This window comes from Myodes glareolus, chromosome 9 (assembly GCF_982192425.1).
Source record: "Myodes glareolus chromosome 9, mMyoGla1.1, whole genome shotgun sequence".
In the NCBI taxonomy this organism is placed as follows: domain Eukaryota; kingdom Metazoa; phylum Chordata; class Mammalia; order Rodentia; family Cricetidae; genus Myodes; species Myodes glareolus.
The window spans coordinates 81288458-81308434 of record NC_142034.1 but is presented as its reverse complement, the minus strand read 5'-3'; the positions used below and the strand labels follow the sequence as shown (position 1 = coordinate 81308434).

Here is a 19977-nt window from a genome sequence, read left to right as displayed (position 1 = left end):
CGGTGGGTGCTTAGATGGTGATAATCAAGTTTTATGAAAATCTGATACCCACTTTATCACGGAAGAAGGAGATATTAAGGAACCGCTACAGAGAGACTGCCCACATTCCAGAGCCATGTGGACATTGTTGCCCTGGCATAGATAAGGGTCACTGTACCAGGTTCCTAGGGTCATGGAGCATTTCCAGAGACTCTGTGGAAGCTTCGAGATGCAAGGCCATTCACCAATCCTGGTGTCCCTGGTGATCTTATTTACTGATGAGGTCTTCTGCCAGCCTTCCAGACAAAAGGATCTTCTTCAAGCTGGGAGAGTCTTCTGTAGGGACCATGTATGACAAAGATGATAGACTTTTAGGAGGGCTGTGCTGAAATTCTCCAGAGAACCCCAAGAAGAGCAGACACCACTGCCTGCATCCTCTTCACGCACTTTCATTCACGTCTCTTAGACGTGGTCTTGCCATGCCCAGGTAGCTCCAGATTCCAGGAGAAACAGCAACATGCCCAGGAGGGCTCAGCATCTGTGTGGATACAGCACAGATGTGAGCTGTCTCCCTAGGTCTAGGTACACTTAAAGAAGCCAGCTTCAAACTGGCAGGGCTCTGATAAAAGACCACATGTTTCAAATCCCATGTTGAAAGAAGAACACTAGAAATGCAGTTATGGAAGAGCCTGTGCCTTTAGGTTAGGTCTTGAAACTGTATGATCCAAGGAATAACCGAGGGCATCTGGGGCATTAGATGTGGCTCGGCATGGCCCAAAGACTTTATAGGACCCTGGGGATACTTTCAAAGAGTTTTTAAAGGTAGAACACATGGGCATCTGGATTACTTAGAAGAGAAAAATTTGTTAAATACTTGACTGGGTAGAATGAAGTCTTTCTGGTCTCAGAGCTCTGTGTAAATGGGATGTCCTATTGGGAAGGAGGGAATGGGACAGTTGAGGCTCTAAGAACAGCTGGGAGGAAGTAGCTGTGAATGCTGTAAGCTTTGACATCAGTCTGTGTACAAGCTTGGTTTCAGCTTAGGTTTTATAAGACTTGAAAAAAATTTTTGATCTTTTATTTTTGAAATTCATACAATGTCTACACCAATGAACTGTCATGTAACTGAATAAAATATTGACATTAGTATTGAGTGCAATGTAAACATGAAATTGGCAAGTTTTGTTGCTACTGCTGCTGTCTAAGTTTGATAATTTTAAGGGGGAAAGTTTATCATTTCCTCCAACTCCCTCAGTCCTTGGCTTTTCCAGTTATTGTGGGTCCCATGCCATCAAAGTCCCTGGTATCGTCTTACTAATGCTCTCAATGTCTAGGTTTTTTCCATTTTATCAGTGTTTTCCTATGCATTCTTAATGACCAATATCCTCAGTTTTACTGCCTCTCGGCTCCCTATAATCAAGGACAGCTTTCTCTCTATCTCTGGTCTTTGTACCTTTGCTTTCTTCTGTGATAACTAGCCATGTAATATAATGGCCCAGTTAACTTCCCCTTAAAGCATTCTTCTGGCCAGGAAGGAAGGGCTCAGCACAACACCTGGTCAACAGTTGGTAATTGCTCAAAATTCTAAGTTGTTGCAAAGACAGACCTTTTACTAATGGGATTTTATAAACCATGACCAAAAGTGACTTGGGGGAGAGAGAAATTTATTTGACATAAAATTCCAGGATGCAGGCATTATTGCAGAGGACGTCAAGGCAAGAACTTAAAGTACCACATCCACAGTCAAAAGCAGGGAGAAAATAAATGTGTAGATCCTGGCTTACTCACTCTTTAGTCAGTACTCAATAAGCCCCCTCTATTTTACTCAAATACCACTCAAGACCCCTATCCAAGGAAGGATGTCACCCACAGTGGGCTGGCTCAACCAGTAATAAAGACAATCTCCTATAGACATGTCCATTGCCAATCTAATCTATCTATTTTCTCAATGGAGACTTTTCCCTGGTGATTTTAGATTGTGGCAAGTTGACACCTAAAATAAAGCAACACTCCAAGGACTCTTAAAGCTCACTGAGACCCCTGTCTTCTTTGCACCCACCTTAGAAAAGAGCAGAGCTACATGCCAAAGCGCTGGCAGGACGTGCGCGTGGGAGACTTTGTTCAGATGCGGTGCAATGAGATCGTCCCTGCAGACATCCTTCTCCTCTTCTCCTCGGACCCCAGTGGAGTCTGTCACCTGGAAACTGCCAACTTAGATGGAGAGACCAACCTCAAACAGAGGCGTGTTGTGAAGGGCTTCTCACAGCAGGTAAAGTGCTTTCTACATGATCTTACATAGTGAGGTCAGAGGCAAGAAGGCAGCTCATTTCCTAGAAAGCTGAACTTAACACTATAAGGAAGAGAGATGAAGATAGCAGTGTAACAGGAGGAATCGGCTACTTGTTGGGATTTTTGTTTTGTTTAGTTTCTACAGCTGGTTAGTCCCCAAAGAAAATCTCTCAGTGGTCTACATAAGTTATAAATGATTTGCCCATTAGCTCAGGCTTCTTATTAGCTCTTATAACTTATATTAACCCATTATTCTTATCTATATTAGCCACGTGGCTTGGTACCTTTTTCAGCAGGGCAGGTCACATCCTGCATCTTTGGTGTCTGGACAGGACTGTGGAGGAAGCTTCCTTCTTTCCAGAATACTCCTGTTCTCATTGTCCCGCCTCTATTTCCTGTCACATTGTCCCGCCTATACTTCCTTCCTGGATATTGGCCAATCAGTATTTATTTAAAACATAATTAACAGAATACAATTGTCCCGTACCATTTGCCCCACATTGGGCACCAGATGAAGGCATAAGTCATAAAACACTCCCACACCATAGCAGGTGCCTCTTTAGAAGCTCACTCCTCCCAGCATCCCTCTAGGAAGCGATCATGCTCATATCACAGATGAGGACACTGAGGCCAAAAAAAAAAGTCTTTAACTTGATGAAGGCCTGAGTTCATAAGTAATGACTAAGCTCATTCACTTGGACAACCGACCTTGTATTCAAAACTAGGTTCTACAACTGCTCAGCACGAATGTAGCCAACCCTCTCCTCTGTGCTCAGCCAACCCTGCTCATTGTGCCCAGTTCAGATCTGAGCATGAATCCTCAATATCCCTTTGACTCCTTCTCAACCACAGCAAGATAATAGTAGTCATTTTCTTCATGTGCTCGTGTGTGTGTGTGTGTGTGTGTGTGTGTGTGTGTACAGATATCTGTGTACAACATCAGGTCTATCCTCAGTAGCCATCCACCTGTTTATTGAAACGGGGTCTCTCATGGGTCTAGAGCTGAGCAGGCTATGCAAGCTGGCCAGGAAGCTCCAGGGAACCACCTGATTCTACCTCTCCCCCGCTGGGATTGCAAGCACATATCATGCTCAGCTTCTTTTTTTTAAGTGAGTTCTGAGGCTCAAATTCAAGTCCTCATGCTTACACAGCAAGTGCTTAACCAACTAAACTATCTCCCAGTCCCCAGTTTTCCTTTTTGTGTACCCACCTTATTGACATTGCTAATCTCCTAAGTTAAAGAGCCCTCGTTGACACTTTTGTTATTTCTTTACATTTAGCATCAGTGGTGCTGGAGGGTAGAAGAAAGGCAGATAGTTTGGGGGTGACCAAATCTGACTCTAGGTTTTGACAGAACTGGACTTAACTACTAAGTTCTGTCATATATAAGCTGTCTTACACAAGTTGTCACCCTCTCACATCTTAGTTTCTTTATCACAGAAAAAAAAGGCAAAAATAATACCTTTTCTTTAGAGTAGCTCTAAATACTAAATGGTATAGACCTGGATTATTTGGCATGGACATCACGCTGAAAGAGACTGGTAAATAGTTATTACTATCAATGATTTTAATAAACAGTTTGTTGGCTAATTGGGTATGATATTCTGGTTTTCTATTAAAATTCTCCTTATGAGATTTGATCTCCAAACTGGCACCTTTCTCTATTGATGGAAAAAGAGAATTATGTCACTTTTTATTCTGCCAGCTTTTGGCTAAGAAGAAATTAAATAAGTCAGGGGATTTGGAAGAAAGAAAGCAAATGTCCCACTCCTCCGAGGGTCTCACAAGCTGCAGTTCTATGATACACACCATTTCTCAAGATGAACCAGAGTGTTCTGCCTCAGCTTGCTTCCTCCACTGGACCTGATGAGCAGTTTTCAAAATGTGATTGACAGTCGCCCTAAATCTGGTCTTCTCTCCACTTGAGCCAGAACTGGCAACAGTTGTCCCATAGCTTTGCTGTGAGCATGAACTGGAATAAGGAAAGCAAGGAGTAAAATAAAGGCTTGGTGAGCACTACACACACAACAGGTGGCCATCAGAACTGGACCCCACCTTCACCACACCATCGTCACCGCACTTGCTGCAGGGACCACAGCTCTTGGCCTCTTGCTCTCTGAACCCCATTGGTCTGACTTGGCCTCTTGAGTTTCACTTTCCTTGGCTTCTTCCTCCTCCATTCACTGAATCACGTTAGGGTTTATGAAGAAAAAGACAGCAGTCAAGTGTACAGTCACAAAGTCCGTCGGGACAGGCAGGAACGATCTAGATCTGGATGTGAGGCCCTGTGACCTACCTCCTTGATTAGAAACCTATCTAGCCAAAGTTTATGGCAAGAGTCACACACACTCACACCTTGTGCACAGGTGAGTCTGATGCCTTAGTCTGGATTCAGGCAAAAGTGTCTTAGACTCGATCTTTGATTCTATTCCTCCTCTTTTAAGTTATATCTGGAAATAATAAACTTCTGTTTGAGTAAACAGCTCTGCTTTACCCTTTCTGACTTCAGCATCTTCTTCCAGTTTGAAATCTTGTTTCTTCCTCTCCTATTTCAAAGCTGTTGAACTTCAGCCATTGACATCTCTTCTGCCTTTGGCCTCAGCTCCTGACCATTTCTCGGATATCAAGCAGATACTTTGGGATTTCACTAAAGTGTAGCTGGGTGAAAGAGTCCTTCATACTCTAGCACCTCAACCATTCCATTCAATAAGCATTTCTAATTCCCATCCTGAATTCTCATCGGGCACTTGGCATTTCTTAAAAAAGGTAAATTCATACGTGAAAGAAAGGTGATTTATTGACTTGGCTTCGGGAGCCCTTTGTCCTTGTTCTGATTTCCCTTTGCTCAAGAACATTTGGGATCCACTAACAGCAATAATAAGCTTGAGTCCAGGGTTAGAACTTTGCATGATTAACTCGTCCTCACAACAGCCCAATGGATGGACACCATCATCGTCCTCATTTTACCAATAAGGAAACTAGGGCATAGATAAGTCACGTCTTTCACCCCTAGCGGTAGAGTTGGAACCAGAATTCAAACCTTCATTTGTCCTTAAAGTCCATGGTAGCTCACCTTCCTGGCCCTTGGCTGTTACCTTGCATTTGCACAGGGCTGCAGACAGGAAAGCACTTATTTATCATTTACAGATTCTTTCCAGACATAAGTAGCAGGTTGCTAGAAGAATAAAGCAGGGGGATTAAAGGATTAAGTCCCAGCCCACTCTCTGGACAGGGGGAGTCTTGGCTGCTCTCTGCTCCGTTTATCCCTATCTTTAATGTATAAATTTTCTGGATATGCACAGAATTTACTATTTGCTAATGCCATCCCACAGAGTTTCCCCCAATGTACTGAACAAAGATATGGATGAGAGTTGCAAGAAAGGAGAATGCTGCAAAGATAAATGAGATCAGAAGAAAACAGGCTACGCGTTTTAAATACTTCCCTGTCAGATTTCTCTGATCCTTTAATAAGCCACAAGGAGGAAAAGGAGTGAGTGGTTTTTATTTGTTTAAGCACAGAATTTCTTATTCCAAGGAACAGAGCCCAGAACTGCCATTAGAAGGTGAGATCACTCTTAGAGATTTGCTGCAGATAAATAGTGGGTACTCAGAATGTAACATCACTATCCCTCTCCCATTGCCACAGTGGAACAATGATTTACAGGACCTGTGCATGCATAACTTGAAAACAGCCCCCCAAGATGTCTTGATATAAACTCACTGACACCTTCTTGAAAATGGAACAAAGGAAAGACACCATTCCAGTCTGGCAGTCGCGGGTGGGGGAGACACCTGCCAATTGCCATGAATCCATGTGCTTCTTCCTGCGTGGCCACACTTCTGAATACATTATCCTTTAAGCCCATATATCCACTCTGTGCGGAGGGCATCACTATCCTCATCAGAGAGCATAGGAAAGGCACATCTCACTTTTGTCTCAGAAGATTTTGAATGCCTCCTAACATGATTTGTGTAGGAACTTGGTGTTTTGAATAATGAGTCTTGGTGGCTTTTGTTAGTTTTCCCTTTAAATTTCTATAGTTCATGAGACCCTTAGTCTCCCACAAAGGACTTTTATTTACCTCAGAAATTGTTATAAGTACCCACTTCCCATAATATTTTCATTGCCCTGAAATGGTGAGAGACTGAAGGTGGCTTCTTTAGGTAAGGATTTCCCAAGACAAACTATGCCCAATATTGTCCCAAGATCTTGGCTCATGGTCAAATCAAACTAATAAGCTAGTACCCCATAGACCCCATCCTCATGGGGGGTCCAATGTTAAGACCCTAAGAGCATTTTTCAGAATAAATACGTATTTGTGTTTCTATGGAACTTTGTGGAAGGGGACATTAATCTGGATTTGTACAGACATGATCCTGATAGGGCAAGGCGATCATTCTCCTGACACCAATAGTTTCTCCTTCTCTTTCCACAAGTGGAATTATAAACATCGGGAAGGTCTAATAAGTGTCTGCTTTTCAGGACACTGTGAGGCCTGGACTTGGTGTCCAAATCCTTTATCTCAGAACTAAAATTAGGCCAAAGCCATTATATTTTTAACTGGAATCTTCCTAGGGAGCCATTTTTGAATTCACAAAATCATTGACCTATTTTTGAAATAATAAGTCCCATATCGCATTGCCAAGGAAGAGTTGGAAGCAAACAGTTCAATGTTATTATTATATAGAGTTCTATGCCCAGCAGCCAAAAGGATTTGACCAGGGAGTAAACTTCCTCACTTACTTGTGACATTCTAAATTGTGAAGCCTCTGAAAATGACTATCTGTGCCTCTTATTTTGATAAATATAAAAGTTATTAAATCGGAAGGAGCAGAAATGAATTCTCCTAATCAATACTCTAGATCAAATATGTTCTTGGTTGTCTGTTATCTGAACGACAACTACTATAGGCTCCACCCCACCAACAGTTATTGAAACCTAAGTGCTACCAAAGCATGTATCCAATCATTTTCCTGTATCAGGCACATGCTAAGCCAAGCCCAATTGTGGACTGGCCATTTCAGTTTCTTCTAAGAGCTACTAGGCAATAGGAAACTAAAGTGATTTTAACAAGAGTCCCTGACAATTCACGTTCATATTGAACTTTGGAAAGTGGTGTCCTAGGGCAACACTGATTAATAATTGCATTTTGAACTCTTTGCTGAGCCTCGCTTTTAACTACTGTAGGCTCCACCCTGCCAATAGTTATTGCTTCAAAACCTCTACTAAGTTAGAAACAATCATTGCTTCTCTGCAGTGGAAGTACTGACTTTAGCATAGTTAGAAACAAGAGCCCTCTCCTACAAATGAGCTGTGGTCCAGCAAAGGGCAAAAGTTTCATCATCTGAAAATCTCAAGGACAACAAAAGATGGTTTCCCGCTCTCTCAACCTTGCCTATCCTGGGAACCAGGAAAAATCTTCTTTCCTAGTAGATGTGAAATTTGGTAATGAGTCTTGCCTGTGACAAGCTGTTCAAAATTTCTATCAAGAATATTAGTGCTTTCTAGTTTATCCCTGATGAATAGTGGTTACATTCCTTGGATCATTTGATATATGACCTATTTAACAATATATAATACCATATGACACCAATGTGTAACAAATCAAGCTTGTGCTGTGGACAATGAATTGTCTTCTAAGTGTTTTGTGCCTATTATATCTTGTCATTTCTCACAAAACCCCATGAGGTGGGCATTTCTATGATGCCCATAAGAAGTGAAGTAGTAGCAGCTCTATTATCCTGCCATTGGGGGGACTAAACTCACATTAAACTCGAGCAGACTTTTCATTTCTGACTCTTCTTGGGAAAATTTTCAAGTACATATAAAAAGTAGAGAATGAGAAGATATATGTTTATGTACCAGCATCTATTTTAAACAAGCAACACAGAATTAGACCTGGCCATCTATTCTCCCTCCTTCTTTAGCTCTGAAAGGTATTTTTAAGGAAATCATCAACGTCTTAGTGTTTCTCCTGCAGATATCTAATGTGTATCTCAGAATGCTAGGTTCTTCACGCACACCATCATCAACCCTGCAAAACACAAGAATTCTTTGGTATTAACTTTCTAGTCAGTGGTCTTGACTGTTCACCAGTGTGCTTGTTTGAATCAGGCCAAATATTGGCGTTAATGTCTTACATTTCTTCCACTTTAGAGTTTCCCATTTAGCTCTTTCGTCTCCTTGCACAGTTGGTATCAAGTTGCTTAATCAGCAAAGTTGTTTACTGTACAAAAGTCCCCATAACCTGGATTTTTTATGATTTTATTGTGTCCTTGTGGTATCATTAACACATTCCCCTTTCTTATATATTCTATAAATTGGAAATTTGATCCAGCACCTAAATCAGATTAGAATGGACTGTGCATTGGGGGAGGGAGTTCATAGGAAACATGATGTGGTGGTTGTTTTTCTATTGCAATCTTAAAATAGTGAGCAAAAGCAACGTAAGGAAGAATTTAATTTTGACTCACAGTTCCCGAGGGATAGAGTTCATTATGGCAAGAAGGCATGACATAGGGAAAGAGTAAGAAACTAGATTATCACTTTTCATCCACACACAGGAAGGAGAAAAGTAAAACAAGACACTGTACAGGTCTTACCAAGCACGCCCTCAGTGATATCCTTTATCTAGCAAGACTGCACTGCCCAAAGGCTCCAGAGCCTCCCCAAACAACCAACTGGGTACCAAGTATTCAAATTCACCAGCCATGTACAATGTTTCTTATTTATCCACCACATGCAGTATATGAACATCTCACATAAGACGATTGTTTTTTTTTCTCTCCGTTGGTGGTGATGATTGGTTAGATCCATAAATTCAATGGAATTTTTAAAGTGCTGATTTTCTGATTTAATTTCTTTCATGGAGCATTTGGTTTTTCCTAACATGTCTTCTGTCCAGGAAATGCAGAAGAAGTTATTATTCCCATTCATTTACCAGTTTTCAAATGAATTTTTCTTCAGCATCTTTCAAATATGTCTGTGAGTTTAAGGTTTTCTGCTTTAGTGCAAAGGGAAACTCAAAGATTTAAACAGGAATGGCATGTGTTAAATCGATGCAGTTTTTGTCTTTGTTCATCTTTAGCCAGTGAAAAGCTCTGCAGAAGTGTCTCCTGCGTTCCCTGACATGGCCTCAATAGTCTCTGATAGATCTGGTTCTTCTCCATATGAACTTGTATTTAGAAAGTACAATAAGCACTTGCTGGAGGCGCCTATGCCTTCTGCGGTCATTACTTCTGTGCAGTTGCGCAGATAGAACTGAGACTTTAAAAAAAAACACTAAAATCAGCCTTTGAGCTGATAATGCTATTAAATTCAGGACTCAAAATTTTAACTGGACCTCATCTCCACAAAATATACAGATCTTCCTGCCACTTCAGACAAGTCCTTACCCACTGTGCTGACCAGTCTCCTTCATGAGCAGTCATAGAAACCTTCTCTTCTAGAAAAACAAAACATTGGAAATAGTTTAGAGATGAGGAAGCAATGTCAGAGACTGAATTTTAGTAACGCTTAACTACTTAATATAGTCTTTAGTCCTAATTAAAACTCAACTCTTGTGTACCTTGCTGTTCCCACAATGCTAAATTCTATATGCTTTTAGTTGTAGGTTTTACTTCTTAATTGGCTATAACTTTCCTGCACATGAAAAGACCCAAGTTGTATAAGTTATAATTACTTACAATAGTAATGATAATTTAATGATAGAACAACCCAAAGAAAACCAATTCTTTTTGTTTTTTACTTAGATTTTATGAATCGCTGGTCCCTTTTTATAGTAGGCTGTCTCCTGTACTTTTTCCCCCTGGGGCACAAAAATGCACACATGCATACAGATGTGTATATATATATATATATATATATATATGCATAGAAGCATATGTATCTTGATACATGTGTACAAATATGCACAGAAATACAGTCAAACACAGAGACAAAACAAGCATAAATGCATAACAACACACATGGATACATTTATACAGATAAATTTGCATGGATCTCTATAGACACACATAGATTCATGTACAAACACACATGCTTATGTCTATACAGACACATGTGCACAACTTGGATTCCATCTTCCCAGTGTCAGCATTATTTACACACAACTGCCTAAAAGTACTTTTCCATTTAAGTCTCTTCAGGACCTGCTCTGCCAGGTTATGTGAAAAATGTAATCACACTAAGGTATTAATGGATGATAACATAAAGATTTCCTCCACTCCACTATCTCCATATCTCAGGATAATATATTTACATTTAAATATTGGCCTACACCACCTTAACCAGTAAGAAAAAAATGTGTGTATTTAAAATCAATATGGAGAATATTTCTTGTCTCACATGATAACCATGCCTATCTATCATGTGGATTAGTCAAAAATCTTAGTTGCAGGATGTGTCGGGCAAGGAAAGTTTGCACAAATATCCTTGATGATGTAAGTTCAATCTCCAGCACCCTTGTTTAAAAATAAAAGGTGGTGTGAGCCTGTAGTCCCAGCACTGGTCAGGCAGAGGCAGAAATAATCCCAGGGCATGTCAACCTAGCCTACACACACACATACACACACACACACACACACACACACACACACACACACACACAATTGGTTGCATATGACAAAATACTGACTGAAAATACCTTGCCGGAAATGAAAATTATTTGAAAAATGCAAACGGAGTGGTGAGTGAGCCTTAGGCCTTGTGGTCCCAGGAAGTCAGAATCCATCAGGATAAACCTCACCTCTTGTGTTTCCATCTTTGATCCTACCTGCCATTCGGTTCCCAGAGAGAAGTAATTAATCTTCTCTATATCAAGTAAGCATCCCAGGAAAATAGACTGATCATTTACTCCTAGACCAGCCAACTATGGCCAGAGAGGTGGAGTCCTCTGAGTGGCATCCTCTTACCTGATTACCTGAAAGTTATGAGCAGAACTGATCTATGGAGAGAGGTTTCTGAGCAACAAAGTAGTGGATATCAGTCACACCCATTTCATACCCTGATCATAAAATCCTAGATTACCCACAACCGAGACTACCCTCCCTATTGGGGAGGGTCTGGATGTCCTCTGCCTTTCTCCTGTAGCCCTCCCCCCATGCTCGTCCCTCTTTCCCAAAGCCTACTGTCTTAGCTCCTCTTCCTTCCTAGCACTGTGTAGAAGGCAGCAAGCAGTTACTCACTCTTCTCTGGGCTCCTGTAGACCTCGCTGCATCTCATTCTTCTTCTCCATTGTCTTCCAGTTAATCAATTCACTTTCTAATCCAATATTGTTGGGCATCTCACCACTGCCGGGTGCCAGGCTTGGAATTTCATTGCCGCTGTTTCTCAGCAGTGGTGACACATCACAGTTGTATCTTCTGTGAACAGCTCAATGCAGCTTCTCAAGTTGGAATTTATGCTCTGTTCTTTATGAGCTCCTTTGCCAAAAGCATTGGAGCTTTGTGTTGTTGTCTTGTGCTTTTGTTATCCATAGCAAGACAGTTTTGTATGGAAAGGGTTTGTCTTTGCAGTGAATCCTCCCGTGAGACATCGCTGCCCATCTGACAGCAGCTGTCCATAGTTTATGCCTTGTGGCACTTGCTCATTTGTTCGGTCACTGAGTATAGGTGGAAGATCTTCTCTGTGGGTATGTGATAACATATTCATGGGATCAGAGGAGAAAATAAGCATGAGGTAGTGGATGAGCTCGACCTGTGGGCTCTAATTGAGAATTAACGAATGAATGACACAGTCCTTGATAAGCAACTCTGCTAATAACTCCTTTTGGAAGTGATCGGGGAGACAAAATCCTTCTTTTTCCAGTATTTCTTTTAGAATGTCAAACCAATACTTTATTAGGAAAATATCACAGTGAAACCTCAAACTTTATCAGTCTCAAATAAAAAACCAGAATATTCATCCCTTGAAAAGGGGAAACTCAGTCTGTGAGGGACAGCATCCCATTTACACAGGCTTCCAGGCCAAGCCACATTCTTGTGTATGACAGTGTCTGGCAGGAAGGCTGTCGGGGGGGTGACTGGGGCTGCCGACTAGCTCCTCCTCCAGAGACAGAGGAAACTGACAGCTTTCCTCCTGTGGTTATTTCGAAAAGGACTCTCACCAACCAGGAACTAGAAAGGTTGTCAATCACTTCAGATAGGATTCTCAGAAATTGAGGGATCTTTCCTTTGCATTCCAGGAAGAGACCTCAGCCATTTAGCTCAGCAGCTGACACATAGCAAACACTTCTTATCGCACTTTAGATATCAAGTAAAGTATGTTTTCTCCTCAAAACAATGAGTAAAAGGGAAGAAAAAAAACGTTTCCAAGTCTAACACATTCCTCTACACTGCTTTCTTAGTTGGCGTGGTGTTCTGCCTGTCTTTTTTTTTTTTTAATAGGAGACAGAGTTTATTGGGAGTTCACAATTTCAAAGGGCAGTCCATGACCAACATGGCAGCAGGCAGGTACAACATGATGTTAGAGTGGCCACTAAAGTCTTGTATTCTCGTCTGTGTGTAGGAAGAAGAGAGAGAGAGATCTAGGAATGATACAGATTTTTGAAACCTCAAAGGCTACCTCTCATGACACACTCCTCCAACAAGGCCATACCTCCTAATTCTTCCAAACAGTTCCACCCACTGGAGACCAAACATTCAAATATATGAGCCTATTGGGGCATTCTTATCCAAACTGTCATGTCTACTGTACCAAAAATGTTTCAAAAATATATGTTTATTCTTCATCCAGTATGATTATTATTGTAGGAGTTAATTTAAGGGTGCTTTGAACTATTTTTTATTTATTTTCATTTCTTCACTGTAGGTTTTATGACTTCTTGAGAAACATTCTTTTAAAGTAACATTCAACAAATAAAGGCATTCGGTACAATGAATTTTGAAAAATCGCTATAAAAACAGTATACAGGACGCTTCAGTACCCTAAAACTTCCCTCTTGCCATTTTTCTGCAGACTCCCTACCCACCGTTCTCAGAGTCTGCCCATCTTTTAACCCCTCCTTAATGTGGTCCATTGATAAGTCTATAGAGAGGCGTCCCTACTCCTGCTTCGCTCTGCTCACCCCAGCTAGCAATCTCCATGTGGCCCCACACCTGAGCATCATGGAGAAAGGACTCAGCAGTAAGCAAGCCTAGTGATAACCGGTCCATCTCTTCTTTTCAACAAACATCTTTGGCTCATCGTAAAAACCAGATGAATACATATGTTCCAGGATCGAGGGAAGCCTGGCTGCTTTCTTTTCATCAATGAGGAAAGTATTTCTTAAATGACAGAGAGGTTTCAAAACAATCTAAAACGTGCTTCCTGTACTCTAGGAACTTATAACTGTGGGTCACTGTTACTTTATGCCAATGGTTCTCAACCTTCCTAATGCTGTGACTCTTTAATACAGTTCCTCGTGTTGTGGTGACCCCCAACCATAAAATTACTTTTATTTCTATTTCACAACTGTAATCCTGCTACTGTTATGAATCACTAATACAAAAATCTGATATTTCCGATGGTCTTAGATGAACCCCTGTGAGCAAGTTGTTTGACCCTCCAATAGGTCATCATCCAGAGGTTGAGAATCATCGCTTTATAACATCAAAACCATGTGTGACTACAAAAAAAAAAAATGTAGTAATGCTTTCAGAGTTCACTAGCAAAGGAAACAAAGATTTACCAAAGCTACTGTGGAACTGGTGACCTTTGTGGGAATTAGTCATTTAGCAATCTTGGTTAAAAACAGGGGTCTCAAACAAAAGATCTTGACTATGGAAAGGGGGACATACAGGGAGGATGGAGGACAACACAGGTGGGAGGGAGATAAAATAGGGTGCAGAGAGAAGATAAACAGACTATTAAAGACATGTACGAAACTGTCTTGGGATAAATGTAACCACTTAAAATATAAATGATTTGGAAAACAATAATTTAATACTAATTATTAAAGTAATAATTAAATAGAATTCTTTTAAAAATTAAAAAGTAATATTATGTGTATGTATGAGACTTGGTTTTGCTCTATAGACAGCATTGTGGTTCATTAAGGAGGGACTTACAGATGCTACACTCTACCAACTAGCAAATAGAGAAACAGTTGGGGATTAGGCAATTTAAGATGTTCTGATTACACGCGAGTGGTTTGATATTAAGAACTGTCTAAAGGAGAGACTACTACGACATGTGGTGAAGAGATAGGCTTATATCTGAAAATGAAGGTTTTAGGAATGGCCAACACAGGAAATTTGGGGACAAATCATTAAAAATGCCCAGAGGCCCTGTTCCATGGGCAAAGAACACTAAACACCTCCAGTAATGAATTTTAAAAAAGAAAAAAAAAAAGAAGCTCTGGAAATATGGCAAACAGGAACTCAATCAAGATGTGTGATTTTGGACAAGTTCGTAGGTATCACCACCACTCAGCTCTTCCCAGTGAAATGGGGCTAAATTTTCCTGAATACTTAGTAAAGTTAGTAAGATCAAATATGATAAAGTAAATAAAGGGTGCCATTCTGAGAATCAGAATTTTACCGAATTGCATTCTTTTTTTTTTTTCAAAAGTCTCCAAGAAAATGTGTCATGTGCCCCATGGAGTTGACTAGGACGCTGTAGTGATGAGGGTTCTTTTCTTCACAAGTAACAGAATTCTAGGTGTCTGGGTCTAGGGACCTGAGACAAACGAGAACTGTTGTAAGAATTGTGGTAGGGGAAGGAAGGGAAGGAAGATGCATACTAACCTCATCCTGTCTGAGGTATGCATGGGGAATAGAGTGAGGAAAAGAAGGGGGAACAGGGGGAGGGGAGGGAGAGGGAACTGGGATTGGTATGTAAAATATAAAGAGATCATTATAAAATAAATTAAAATAAAAAACAAGGCTCAGAGGATGAAAAGAAAGCTTGACGATTTGGGCTTAGAAACCACAAGTAGAAAAGCAAGATGATGATGAAGAATTGGAAGCAGTGATCACTTGACGGTCTTGTTTGATTTTCCATTCTGTTTGATTTCCTTGAGTGAGTCATTACACTCACCTCACAAGCTCTCAGTGGGGGAGTCGAAAAGGCAGGATATCTTGACTTACATCAAGATTTGAGGGGAGAGATGAGGAACTTTAGGAGCTTGTTTTGCAAAGAATGCAGAAGGGGAGATGAATAAATGGGGCAGTGGTCCATTACAATCTCAAAGCTAGGTGTGTACTTGCTTAACCAGTTTTATTGAACAACTTGATAATCCGTTGTGAAAATGGTGGTGAGTGAGCCTAGAAAAACCAACCTGGAGAAAGATGCAAGGGATTTCCCATTCTATCCTGTTCTAGCTGTTGGAATATACTCCAGCCAGATTGATTCAGCTTGAATTGCCTTGGTGGCCTTGACAGCGGCCAGCTTGCTATATCTGGGACACAGGTCAGCCAAGAGTAAAGCAACCTGAGAAGTTATTGCACTCTGACACTTGGCCCAACTTGTTTGGCTTTCAAAGGTCTGGATCATGGACACACCTGAACAAGATAGGGAACTGTGTGTTGTTTTATGGCTGTAGTAATGTTTTATGTCAATAGCCACTTCCTCCTCTCTGAGTCTCTTTCCCTTTCCCCAAGACTCTTGTTCTGATAGCCAAAAAATACTCAAATTCATGAATGAGAGAAGAATAAATACATTAGACATTTACTTTTGAAGACAGTTTTTATGAGTGAGCTGTCTTAATTTGCTTTCTGTTGTTGTAGTGAAAACATGACCAAAAGCAGCTTGTGTAGGAAAGAGTTTATTTCGTCTTATAGCTTATCCATCATAAAGGCAAGGAAAGGCAGGAACTGAAGCAGAGGCCATGGAAGAATGCTGCTTACTGGCTTACTCCTCCTGGCTTGCTACCTTTACTTTCTTATACCAGGATTTGGTGGGTTTTACAGAAGAGATAGTTAAAAAGCAAAAATATAAAACAACGATAAATTAAAATCCTCCAAAGACTATTTTCTGGGCAATTTTTAATGCCTAATCTTCTACCCTTACCCTTTGTGGGTACTCTATTTTCAAGTGCAAATGTGCTTAGCAAAAGCAGCATTGTAGTGCAGGTTACTTGTAGTGATTTCTAGGTTCTCCACAATACATTAGAGAATGAATCATTCCATGATATCTATTACATAGGGAGAAACAGAAGAAGGAAGAAGGCTAAGAACTCAGACAGTAATCTTTCCTCCATGCGTCCAAATAAGACTGTGATTTGAAGAGTGACGTTTCTGGAGTCAGTGGTTCTAAGGACAAAGGCACCTTGCTTCCCTGCTTGCTCATGGTCCAAGGAAGGCATGGCTTCTACTTGAGGCTTAGGTCCTTTGGCTGTAAAATAAGGGTAGCAAATGAAACTTGCCTGACAGAAGTAATCCCTAAAGAAGTAGCATTATTAAATACCTGATTGTTGGCGTATAGTAAGTATTGAATAAATATACGGCAGAAATCATCACAATAGGAGAATGGGAGGAATGAGTAATGATGGTCATGACACCAGCGATGACATCAGTTAGTTTGGGGTTCCAATGATATCACCTGTTATCCTCACTTTCCCTACCAACTAAACAATGCTCAGTTTATTCTCATCTGGACACTTAACCAAACCTCCTAAAGTTACCGTGGGCATTTAGGAGCATGTGCCTGACACAGAGAAAGTATGCAAGAGAGGCTGATCTGCCCAAAAGCCCTGCAGACACATTGTTCTGTCTTATCTCGTATCTCTCCCTGTGCGTTGGCTGTGGGCAGTGAGAGTCTTAGCAAAAAGTAGCAGCTTAGGGGAAAGAGCAATTCAAAATTAGCAAGTTAGTTAGATGAGCTTTATCCATGAACTTGGATAATCTAGGGTGATAGGGCTCACCAGCTGGGGAGGTGAGCCCTACCCCAGCTGGAAAGAGAATCCAAGTTGCTGGGCTGGGTTGATATTGAATAACCTAGTGATCATATCCACCAACCCACAGTCGCAGACGCTTCCCTGGAGTGTCCACAGTTTGTCCTTACAGGCAAAAAGGAATGCATGGTCATGCTTAGAGAAAACGGTGCTAGGTAATTTGAGATCTAGCTCACTGGTTAAAAGAGCGTTTTGTGCTCTTGCAAAGGACCCAAGTTTTGTTCCCATAGCCACAGCAGAAGGCTCACAACTGACTGCCCAAAGAGGAACAACACCCTTTGTGGTCTGTAAGGATGCTTGCACTCACATGTACATACCACAGACACATACTTTTAAAATAATACAAAATACTTGAAAAGGCAGTATGCTCGTGTCCCCTGCAGTCCGTCTTGGAGAATACAGGAAAGAACCAAGGAGACAGGTAGCGAGAGAGAGCAAGGTCAGACGTACTAAAGGAGATGAAGATGCAGGAGCCATGGACAATATCTGGAAAGAAAGAAGAATGAGGAACCAGAGAAAGGATGCAGCAGAAGGTTCATCATGAGCAAATATAGGGGCGAGAGATTTAAACTTCACCATGGCCATGATTGGAGCTCTAAAGCATATGGTTCAGTAGGCAACAGGGACTCCTCTGGGAAACCCAGCAACAAGCCCAGTGGTCTGGATTGGCACCAAAGCGCACGGCTTAATCAGGAGCACAAAAGCAGCTGACAAACTACAGCACGGCTCGTCACCATCCCAGGACTCACCGTTGCCCCTGGAAGAATCAATACCTGGAGGGACAAGAGCCATATTTTTAGACACTCCTAAATGGGTGATTTATTTCAAGTGAGACGACGGTTTATTTATGTTGACATCCCTGTCTGTGCATGGACAGTATGTTTACACAAAGATAGAAAATGCCATCATTTCTTTGAATCAAATCGCCCCTTTGAACAACTGTAGTTTGCAACTCTGGGTGATGAACTTACTTGCTCGCATGCTCAAAAGTCTCCCCAGGAACCACGCCCACCACTGCCTTCAGCCCTGCTGCCATCCTTCTGTTTGCATAGAGTGATACTTATTACAGAATTCTCCCATATGGATTCTGTCTTCTGGGGCACCAACAAGATAGGTAGGATGGTTGTTATTAGCTCCACTTGACAGATGAAGAAACTGAGGCTCGGGAGTTAAACACAGGATTATTCGGTGGGAACTATTGTTGGAAAGCAATATCATTTCCTCCTCTCTAGGTACACTTTACTCCTGCTCTATTATAGCTATTGAAGCTGAAGCAAGTTTAAGAAAGGGAAGTTTTTTTTATGAAAGCAAAACAAATGGAAGTGATATAAACATTGAATGAAAGGAAACAGGGTATATCTTTGCAACTGACCTTTTCAGGAGTGCCTAAAAATATTTAAATTGACATTCAAAAATGTTCAAGGCAGGCTGGGAGTGAGAGTGGAATAAGGAACATGGGGACCTAGCTCTGGATCCCAGCACCTGTGTGAAAAGTTGGGCATAGCAGTGTCTACCTGTAATCTCGGTGTCGGGGACAGTGAGATAGGAAGAGACGCAGTACCTGATGGCTAGCTAATCTAGTTTAATCAGTGATTTGGTAAGAAACCTTGCCTCAAAATGCAATCAATAAGGCATAGAACATTGAGGGAGGCATAAAATATTGACCTCTGACATACCCACACACATGCATACATGTACGCACATCCTCTAACTCATATGAATATGCATGTAATTGTTTCTAAACTTTGGAAATATACACACAAGCGGTTGGCTGTGCTGTCTACTCAGTATGCTTATCACCTTTTTTATTATTGCTGTTGTCAGTGTTGTTTAAAGATGATGTCTTCTGCGCGGCCAACTTGGCATTGAACTTGTGACTCTCCTGTCTTGGTGTTCTGAATGCCAAAGTTACCATCTTCAGCATGAAAGCCCTACCTTTCCCCTTTTATATTTCTGTGTTACGCAGTACGATACTCACTATACACTATGCTTTTTGCAGTGGGTAATGGTTAATGAAGAAATTTATAACTAGTCAAAACAGCAAATATAGTAACTAAGTGTTTAGCTATGGCTGGGTCATCTATACCAGTTTCCCAGTGTGGAAGAAGGAGAAAGCTAGGATGTGTGAGCCTGTAGGTGCGGGGAGAGCTGGGAAATGATGTCTTCTGCTGCATCCCCCTTCCTTCAGCCTACACCCACCTCTGTTCCTATTGACTTTTATCTCTTTAATGAAGACTTAACTTTAATGTAATGTGCTTCCGGCCTCACAGTGTAGCAAAGCACAGTGACCTCATCTGTAAAGGCCACTGCAGCAATTCTGACCCTATGAAGACCAGATCCCTTTGACGCAACTGCTTCACAGGGTCCTCTTTCTTGCAGGAGGTGCAGTTCCAACCGGAGTACTTCCACAGTACCATCATATGTGAGAGGCCCAACAACCACCTCAGCAAGTTTAAGGGTTATATGTAAGTACCTAAGGTGCCTGGGCTACTGGTCAACACCTTCTCTGCTGCTGGAAAATATTTCCTTGAAATGATCAGACAGTTAAGAGACTCCAGATACTGAGGTTAAAGACGGTGGCGTTTTAAAGACCTGGACTTGAGGTGTAGATCTCCCAACAATAAGCTGTGTGAACTGGATCGGTTTACTTACCTGTCAGTTTCTTGGGTGCCATCTTTGCAGAGTAAACTTGTGACACCTATGCCACAGAACTTCCCTTCCGTAAGGACCAACTTTTCTATCATATTCAGAGCTCGGATTAGCAAAACTGAGCAAAAATAAATTCCCAGTTAATCTCAGATGCTTCTGTTAGAATTATTGTTATTCTTCAACTTTG

The 19977-nt window shown here is 41.2% G+C and overlaps 1 protein-coding gene across 4 annotated transcripts in view; it reads left to right on the top strand.

Moving 5' to 3' along the window:
• Atp10b (ATPase phospholipid transporting 10B (putative)) overlaps window positions 1-19977 on the top strand; it is a 289706-nt gene that overhangs the window by 207696 nt on the left and 62033 nt on the right. For all 4 annotated transcript variants that reach the window (XR_015003547.2, XM_087910707.1, XM_085694856.2 and 1 more), the window contains 2 exons: window positions 2044-2248; window positions 19521-19606. Coding sequence is in view for 3 of the 4 variants with exons in the window: in XM_087910707.1 (XP_087766833.1) it covers window positions 2044-2248; window positions 19521-19606 (291 nt within the window). In the remaining variant the exon portion in view is untranslated. The remainder of the gene's footprint in view (window positions 1-2043; window positions 2249-19520; window positions 19607-19977) is intronic.